Source organism: Myotis brandtii, unplaced genomic scaffold (assembly GCF_000412655.1).
Source record: "Myotis brandtii unplaced genomic scaffold, ASM41265v1 scaffold469, whole genome shotgun sequence".
Lineage (NCBI taxonomy): Eukaryota > Metazoa > Chordata > Mammalia > Chiroptera > Vespertilionidae > Myotis > Myotis brandtii.
In genome coordinates this window covers 924683-934115 of record NW_005367911.1, presented here as the reverse complement: position 1 = coordinate 934115, position 9433 = coordinate 924683, and the positions used below count along the sequence as shown (strand labels likewise).

At 52.2% G+C, this 9433-nt stretch overlaps 1 protein-coding gene across 1 annotated transcript in view; it reads right to left on the bottom strand.

Annotated features, from left to right (window-relative positions):
* PTRF (polymerase I and transcript release factor) overlaps window positions 1–9433 on the bottom strand; it is a 27277-nt gene that overhangs the window by 15987 nt on the left and 1857 nt on the right. The window contains exon 2 of the mRNA XM_014547189.1: window positions 5–689. Within this exon, the coding sequence (XP_014402675.1) occupies window positions 5–689 (685 nt within the window). The remainder of the gene's footprint in view (window positions 1–4; window positions 690–9433) is intronic.

The window sequence follows — 9433 nt, the reverse complement described above, 5'->3', positions numbered from 1 at the left end:
TCGCTGTCGCTCTTGTCCACCAGCACGGCGTCCGACTCCTCGGTGATCTCCAGCAGCGTGTGCACGTCGGGGCTGCTCCCGCGCAGCAGGTCGAGGGCCTCGCCCCTCTCCGCGCCGCCCTCCTCGTCGTCGTTGCCCACCTCCACCATCTCGGTGGCCTTCAGCACCTCCACCTCGCCCTCGCGGATCTTCTTGACGTGGAAGGTGAAGGGCGGCACCTTGTAGACGGCCGTCTTGGAGCGCGCGTAGACCACGTGGTCGGGGGTGAAGGACTTGCGCAGCTTGTCGCGGGAGGTCTTGAGCTTCTCCCGGCGCTCGGTGGGGACCAGGCGCGTGCCCAGCTTGTTCATGCGCTTCTCCAGCGTGTGCCGCGTCTTCTCCAGGTTCTCCTTGGTCTTGATGCGGGTCTTCTCCAGGTTCTCCCGGGTCCGCACCTTGGTCTTCTCCATCTTCTCCTTGGAGAAGGCCTTCTTGAAGTCGTCCACGCGCCGCATGCCGCTGCGCTTGATGCGCTCCGCGCGCGACTCCTCGATGACCTCCTCCACCTCCACCGCCTCGTCCGAGGACAGCTCGATCGCCGCGTCTTCCTCGGGCTGCTCGCCCAGCTCGTCGCCCTCCTTCTCCGGCATGGTCTCTGACTCTTTCAGCGACTTACTGATGCTCAGTTTGGCCGGGAGTTTCACTTCATCCTATCGGGAGAGCAGACGGGAAGAGATGAGTGGGGCTGAGCGGGGACTTGGGGAGGGAGGCGCTGGGTGAACCCGAGGCAGGGTGGCGGGGATCCTGGGGAGTGCGTGGTACCCCTGCCATCGACCTGGACTTGTTTGGTTTGGCATTGTATCCCCAGAGCCTGGCCTCGTTTGCACCCCAGAAATGTGTCGAATGGATGATAGGGCAAGGAGGGAAAAGAGCTTCGGGTCGGAGATTGGCGTGTAGTGTCATTGCTTTTCGGTTAAAAATCTCTGCGGCCCCCCAACTCTGTCCTAGTACCTCGGTCCACCCTTCTTACAATAAACCACTCCTTGCCATGTGAACACAGCTGAACTTTGGAAATGGGCAGAGCGCCCTCTGGTGCATTAAGTCACACATTGCCCGAGCCAGGCCTAAAAGCAAAGGGGTTTGAGAACTGTTTCTTCAGGTTGAGGGTTCAGGGAGGGGAGATGAACACACAGCCAATATCAGGCTGCCCCCAAGTAAGGTAGCTGGAAGGCAAGGTAAAGGGAGTGCGTTTTCCAGATTTCAAATGATTTCAGAACAAGTCTTAGGGGAGAAGGCCCATGTCCTAACCCCCCACCCCCACCCCCTTGACCTCCTCATACTGTTTGGCTCCACCAGTGCATTTTTCCCCCATGTGGAAATTCAGGGAAGAAAAAGGAAACAGTTGGCTGTCAGCCAAGGGCATGTTTTCCCCCCAGCACGTATCTCTCTTCTGGTCTGACTTCCCTGCTTTGGAATGGAAGAGAGGGATTACTTTTCCATTTTTGCTCTTCCCCCCAGATTGGAGCTCAAGTAGGATGCTGGTCCCACATTCCCTGAGACCCTGAAGTTCAGAGCCAGTTATTCCCTTTTCCTCTCGGAGGACCTAGCATCAGCACTGTCTTCCATTCTGGAAAGGTTTTCCAAGATCCTGACTCTGGGCCAACGTTTCACAATCCCAGGATCACACCAGCAGGCGTGGGAGGCTGAGCATAGAAAGGGAAAGGAGGCATAACCCAGAACATAAACAGCGTCTCCTCTTTGGTGCAGACTCTCTAGACTAGAGACTTCAGACAAAGAAATGAGAGACAGTATTTCTAGAGGGTTTTCTGAAGATCGTTTCCCAGAATTGTAAGAAAATCCCAACTGAGAAAAATGAGGCAACATGAGCTGAGCCCTCTCAGAAACACACAAACACATACATTGGCCACTTGGTATCTCTGCACCACCTGCTACAGACATTCCTTCCCCAGCTCTCAACCTCTTTCCTTTTCCCTCTCATCCGAATCCCCCCAGTTTCCTGGTTTACACTGAAAACTAGGAACACCCCTCCCAACTTCCTTCCCTCCCTGTCAATAGCATTAGCAGGGACAACGAGGGAATGCTGGCTCCACCTCTTCTCCCAAACTGGGCACCAGCCCTTCTGGGCATCCAGCTACCTCAAGCTCTCATTACTTGACTACACCTCCCAGCAGGCAAGATGACCTGGGCACCGGGAATGCTGGGACTTGTAGTCCCTACTTGCCATAGCTGGCTTAGTACTGTTATAGGCATCCTACTTCATTTTGCTCATCCCTCTGCCTTTTCCCACTTACAGAGGCATTGAAGGGGTGTTTTCCATGTTCTGAGTATAGGAGGGTCCCAACCTCTCAGCATTCCCTTAGTTCCAGTTGTAGTCCTTGGGTCTCCTTCAACAATTAGTTCTCCCTGTCTACTACTGAGTCCTCTCTTTCACAGCATTTTAGGGCTCTCTAGGATCTAACTCTCCACTGCCTCTTCATCTATCTCCACCCAGAATTTACCTGCAGTCTTGTATCAAAAAAAATTTTCATTTCTGATCTTTCCTTTACAGCCTCCCAGAATAAAAACCCACATGCGGGACACCAAAGGGTGGAGGTTAACCCCTCCTTTCACTAAGCTCAGACAATGTGGATGGGCTCAGAAGGACTAAGAGTGATGGGCGGGGAACAGTCAGGAAACACTCCCAGCTGCTGGAAAACAAATCCACATTGTCTCCCTGCCCCACTCCCAGCATTCCTGATCCCCCCCGCCCCACCCCACCCGCTAAAGGCTGAGCTGGCTGGTTTTCCTGGCCTCTGGCTTCCTAGATAAAGGTCTTTGCCAACGGAGCTTGGAAGTGAACAGGGCTGGGGAGAGAGTTGCAGACTTCTTGTAGCCAATCCCATCTTCCTAGGACCTGATGAAAGGGCTCAAATACAACATCAGGGAGCAATCCCAGTGAGGGGAGGTTTATTTGTGGATTTGGGGGCATCTCTCCCAGTACCTGGGAATATAAGCACATTCATTGTAGGTTTCCCCCAGAATGATGGCTTCCACCAGAGGAGCTGCCCTTCTTGGTAGAAGGCAGGAGCTAGGGGAAGAAACAACTTGACCCAAATTCCTGAACAACCAGGAGGTTGGTTCTGGAGAGGGTATACCGCCATGACTTTAGCTTTTCCCCTCCATTAATGGATTTTCTCTTTTCTTCCCCTTTCCAAGCCAGGTTTCCTCTATGACTCATAGCCTTGGAGTGCTATCTTGGGCCCACCCAATCTGCCTGTTGCTACAACAACCATAAACACAATCCAAAAGCCCCTCCCCCCCCACCCTGGGGACACAGGCCAGGCAACCTTGTCCCACCCCTACTTCCCTGGCACAGCTCCTGAACTAAAGGAGGGGCCTTAGGGGGTGGCAAGGAGGGAAGGCTCCACTTGTTCTGTTTTCACGTTTTTTTTATTAAACAAAACCACCACTCCCAACAGGCTTGGTTTCCAGAGTTACCTTTAATGACCAGGTCTGCACAAAAGCATGCACAGCTCCCCCCAACCAAGCACACACAGCTCCCCAACCCAGGAAGGCACCAGTCCAGGATGAATTTAGAGGAGCCCCAGAGAAGCTTCCAGCCCCTCCCACACCACTCCCCAACCCTGCTGTATAAACTTAAGATCCTCTGGCTTAGGAAGAAAGTATAATTTAATTGAGCACCTAATATGTGTCTGGTCCTTGGCCAGGCACTTCACATTTGTCAGGGAGAAAGGGGTAATGTCATAAGAGCTTTTCTTGATTTAGAGTGAACCAGCTCTGTCTCCAACAACTGTCTGGGAATGGCCAGAGAAGACTTTGGGAAGATAATTCGGAGACCTAGGATCTGCTCAGAGAGGGTGTTAGAAGAAGGTGCAGACTGGGGAAGAGGTGAAGGAAAGGCCAGGTCTTTAATATTCAGGCACTCTGCTTTAGACTGCCAAGAGAGGGGAGTGAGAGAAACCAAAGTCAGAGGGTCCTTCCTTTCTGCCAGTGTGATACTGTCAACAGGAGTGATATTGTCCCCAAGAAGATAGAAATTGATTCTTGGGGATTGAGGGGAGATTTTAGATATTGTAATTATTTGAGATGCTCCAAAGAGCCCCAGTACATAAACAGATATATAGTATAACTGTAAGATTAAAATGTCATGGGGGAGGGGACAATTAGGGGGGAAACGTCTAAAAGGACTCCTCAGGGGGATGATTATGAAAAAGAAAAAACGTTGGGAAACACTGTGCTATAGGGAGGCCAGAAGAGCCAAGCCAGAGCCAGTTAAAATGCACCCCCTTCTGGCCTCTCCGAGTTGGCAGCTTTTGAGTGCCCCGCCCAAGGCAGGATCTGGCAAACATAAGGGATCTCTTTGCAAAACATTTTTTTTTTAAGCTGGAAAAAATAAGTGTAAATGTTTTCCCCAGCTACATGGGGGCGGAGGGAGGTGGGGAGGAGTGGGTGGAGAAGGCACAGAACAGACCCCAGGCCTGGGCCTCATGAGGGATCTCTTTAGAGAGGCTTTGAGCCAAACTGGCCTGGCCCTGAGGAGGAGGCAGAAGGGGTATGGGAAGGGAGAATCTGAAGCCATGGCTTGTTCTCATGCAATGTCATGCAGGGCAGCATTGGGTGCAGCTCAAGTATGGTGCTTGGAGTGTCACTATGAAGAAAGAAACCAAGAAGGAGAGGAGGGCCCCTTCCCTTCACCTCCCACCCCATTGCACACACCACATTCGCCTGAACTCTGCCTAATGCAAGAGCGTTTCCTAATACCCATCACCCACCCAACACGGAGCAGTGGCTTGGAAGAGGCCGACCATCCCGTACGGACCACGGCTAAGCGGTGAGCGGATGGCGGACTATAGTGACACCCCATGCCCACAGCCCCATGGGGCCCAGGAGACCCTAAGCGCCCCCACCGGCTGTCGGCTCCTTTGGGGTGGGCAGAGGCTCAGGATCTGGGTAATAGGGCAGTGCCCTAGGCGTCTGGTCAAAGGGTGGGAGCTCAGGTACTGTATCAGGCTTCAGGTCAAAGGGCTCAGTCTCAGGCAGAAGGTCAAAAGGCACGATCTTGGGTGTGACCAGGTCAGAGGGTGCATTCAGCTTCTTCTTGGGCTAAGATGAGGAAAAGGGGTTTAAACAGAGTTTGGAACGGGTGTGGAGAGGGTTGAGAGAAAGGCCTTGGTGAGCATGCAGAGTCGGGAAGGGTGAGTAGGGTGGGGAAGGGAGTACACAATGTATTAGGATGGAAAGAAACCACATTTTAAATGCTTCATCAAGAGGGCCCTGGGGCTGATCGGGGTGGAACAAACCCAGACCCATGAATTAATAAACACAATTTAAATGGAACCCCCTCCCTTCTTCCCTCTAGAATCTTCCCCAGCCCTGTCCTTGGCCTCCTACCTTCTGTCCCTACCAAGTTGGAGTGATGGGGGGAAAGAGGCTGCTGGGAGTAGGAGCTTTCTAAGAGGCCAGTTGTTGGATTCTAACTGGGGAGGCTCCAATGAGTAAAAGAGAAGGCGAACAACTTCACTGTCTTCAGAGCCAGACACTGCTGATCCCAGTTCTCATTATTCCCCTGGGCAAGGCGGGCACAGGGTGCCGCCCCGGACAAGGAGAGGGAGAGGCATGGAAGAGGGACATCCTGACTATTTCCTTTTGGCCATGTCCTTACCTCCTGCCTCTCTTGTCATCCTTCCCGCCACCCATGCTTGGGCTACCAAGATGCACAGAGAAATTAGGATTTTAAAAAAAGAGCTATTTTTATGACAGGTGGGCCTACATTCTGGGGTACCCAGCGGCAGCTCCCAACTCTCCCTCCTGAAGGTTTGAGCCACCACTTCTGCTTTGGACAATCAGAAGTCAGGGGAAAGGGACCGTTGGGGTCACTACAGTCTCCGGTGACAACAGTGCTGAGTGATGGCCTGCAGCCACAAAAACACAAGGCAGCAGGTGCCAACCTGCCCTGTGGGGTGCAGGGAGAAGGCTGGAGTGGCAGGGAGACTGAGGAGACAGATGCAGAGGCCAAGCCAGGAGACACCCACACTGGCCAGAGGGCTCCAGAGAGCTTATACCTGCTCTTCCCCCCCCTCCCGCTCCCACCATCACTGGGCCAGGTGATCACACCTTGCCTCTTCTTCAGCACTGTGAGGCTGACAGCTAAAGGCCACCAACCTTAGCCACTGTTAGCCACCACTGCACACACAAATACACAAAGCCGCCGCAGTGCCGGGACTGTTAAGCTATCTCCCTCAGAGAACGAAGGAGCCAGAACTAACCCTCTGTTAGGGCTAACCTCCACTCCGGTTTCTGCTGCAGAGGCCAGGAATGGAAGGAGGAGGTGGGGAGCAGAAAGTGTAGCAGAAGGGGGGGTATACCTGGGTTCTGGTTTCAGCTTTGACCCCCCCTGCCCTCCAATCACTCGAGTGACAATAGGCAAGTGACTTCCCCTTTCTGGGCCTCAGCTTCCTCCGCTACAAAAGGAAGAAACTGCAGTTGATTATCTCTGAAGCATCTTCCAGCTCAAAAAATCTCTCATGACAAGATGATGAACACTCACTATGGTATGATTTTTTAAAATAGAACAAACCACCACTCATCTCTGAGCTTGCTTGCTTAGCAACAATAATCCTTCTCCTTGCCCTACCAGTTGCCCACCCTGTGCCATCTCCCCCACTTCTTGACTCTGACCTTTACAATGGTCAGACTTTATTAAAAAAAAAAAAATTAGAGCAAGGAGCATGATTTTCTTTAGTCTTAGAAATACCCCTAAAAGTGCCCTCCCTGCTTTCGATCCAGTGACCAGGAAAAACAACCCAAACTCGGTTTTTTGGAGGAAAATGATGATAAGCAGTCTCTCCATGGCCACTAGGCTTAGAAGGACCAGAACCCCAAGTTGGGAATATTTTTTACAAAGTTTTGGGGTTCTGGCCCGGCCCATGTGGCTCAGTGGTTGAGCGTTGACCCATGCACCACAGGGCACATGCCTGGGTTGCAGGCTTGATCCCCAGCGGGGGGTGTGCAGGAGGCAGCCAATCAATGTTGATGTTTCTCTCTCATCGATGTTTCTAGATCTCGTTCCCTCTCCCTTCCTCTCTCTCTAAAATCAATAAAAACATTTTAAAAAATGTTTTGGGGTTCTGTAACAAAGTAGCCTTGATTTGCCTTGGGTCCAGGAAGAAGCTATAGGTTGGGTTAGGATTTGGGCAGAAGTCACCAAGCCCTCATTCCAGCCTAGGTGTCCTCCCTTTTAATGCCCATGATCTGCTTGATCCTTTAAATGCTTCCTTGTCTTAACCTCAAGCACTTGGAGCAGGTCTGAGGAGTCCATGTGTAGGTCACTAACTGCCTCATCAAAACTGCTCCAGAAAACATTTATCCCCTTTCTGGATTCTAAAAGAACTCTAATAACACCCAAATTACTGTCTCAGAGAATTGGCTCTTTAATGATCACAGCTCCTCCTCTTTTCGTGGTGCCCACAATCCGCCTGATCCGTCCAGCAGTTCTCAATCCACTGACCCCAAACTACTAGAATTCACTTCTTTCATTCACTAACTGTTGCCTAGCTAGGATGGGATGCCAAACGGCCACTTTTTGTTTCAGTGCAGACAGGGGAATGCCAGAGAGGGGCTGAAGTGTGTGTGTGTGTGTGTGTGTGTGTGTGTGTGTGTGTGTGTGTGTGTGTATACACAAATGCAAACTTAACCTGTGATGTCATCATCAAATTTAAGAGTTCCCTGAATCTAGGGTGGGGCCAGGCAAGGGATTCCCTCCTTTATCCCCCAGGAAGGAGGTGTGAGAGGCCAGATGACCTGATCCCACAGTTGGGACCGTCCCACCCTTTCAGGCTTCCCTCCACCCTGCCCCCCTTGCCATATCTTCACCTCCCTACATCGGCAGTGGGGAATACTGAATCTCCTCCTGTTCCCACGCTGGAGAACTCACACGATCCTGGGAGGCCTTTCTCCAAACCAAGCATCCTACCCCAACAGCCTGGTTTTACCATAAATGTTGCCGCCCCCTATCTTCCCTATTAGGTCTGCCAAGGCGAAGAGCTATTTTTACCTTATTCTCTTCCCAGGCCTGCAGACCTCTGGGAGGAGTAGCCTCTGCCTTCCTCCAGCAAGGGAGTACCCCACCCGCTCGCCCCCACCTAGAACATCTGCTCTACAGCTCAGGGAAGTTCTGCTTCCCTGAGCCCCACCCTATTGCTGGAATCTTTTCCTTATCTCTCAGCTCCTCTCAGAGTGGGGACCACTTTAGTTCTTAGTTATTTCCCCTGACATTTAGGGGGCTCGAGGTGCTCAGCTTGAGCTATTCCTGCTACCTCAACTCTCTGTTCCCCGCTGGCCCTGGGTTAGTACAGATGCAGTCAAAGCCACCCTGAGACACACAATATACAGCCACAGATCCCTGCCAACTGCTGAGAGGGGGTAACAGAGGGATGCTATTGGCCTCTGCAAGGATGTCTTTCTCCCTCCATACCCATCCTCTCAGAATCTCCATCTTTAACATAGGAAGGTTTATGCCAACCAAGAATTTCCCCAAGTTCTACAGCCCAGGCTATTTAAAGTGAGGAAGGTCACCTATTCAGCCCTCCGTGGCAACCCTCTACTTCTACCTAAAGCTGGCGGGCTTCCCCGTCTTGTTCTCCGTCCCTTGAAGCTCCTCAGTGCTATGTAGATCTCTTTAAAAATCACACACACACACACACACACACACACACACACACACACACATTCTGCTCCCTCCAAGCAGTTAGATCAAGTGGAAACAACTCTGAGCAAGCATTTTCTATCAGATAGTGCTGTTTGGGGAGAAGCAAAGCTTTTTAAAGGTCAAGTGCCTATTGGGAGGAGTCCCTGGGCAGGGGGGTAGGGGTGCCACTTCTGCCTCTGTCCTACCACCCCCTCCTCAGATAAGTGCCAGCTCACCCATCTCCCAGCTGCTCCAAACAGTGTCTCCAAACTGCTTGTCCCAATCTGCATCTTTCTTAGCTCCTTCCAGTGAGACCAACCCTAGGACCTCATGGCATCCCAGATGGTCACTCAGAAGCCAGGTGGCCAGGCCCCAGAGTCATCAGTGAAAACAAAGCTCCCTGGCAGGGGTCTCCTCACCTAGGGAGTGTGGGAAATCTAGTCTTCCTGTCCTTTCCACTCCCTTTGATAGAATTACCCTTCCTCTCCCCCACCCCTCACCCCCCATGATCTCACCTCCTTGGGGTAGGAACATCAACCAGGCCTGCGGGGAGCGGAGAGGCGGTGAGGCTGGGCACATTCCCACCCAAGCAAAGACCACCAAGCCCTCAGCGGAGGCCCACCTTATTGGGATTTAGGACGGGGAGTGGAAGGGGCAGGTTTATTTGGGGTTAAGATACAAAAAACTACATTTTCATCCTGACCGGAGGCATGGGGAGAGAGGTGCACTGGCAGCCGCCAGCGGCCT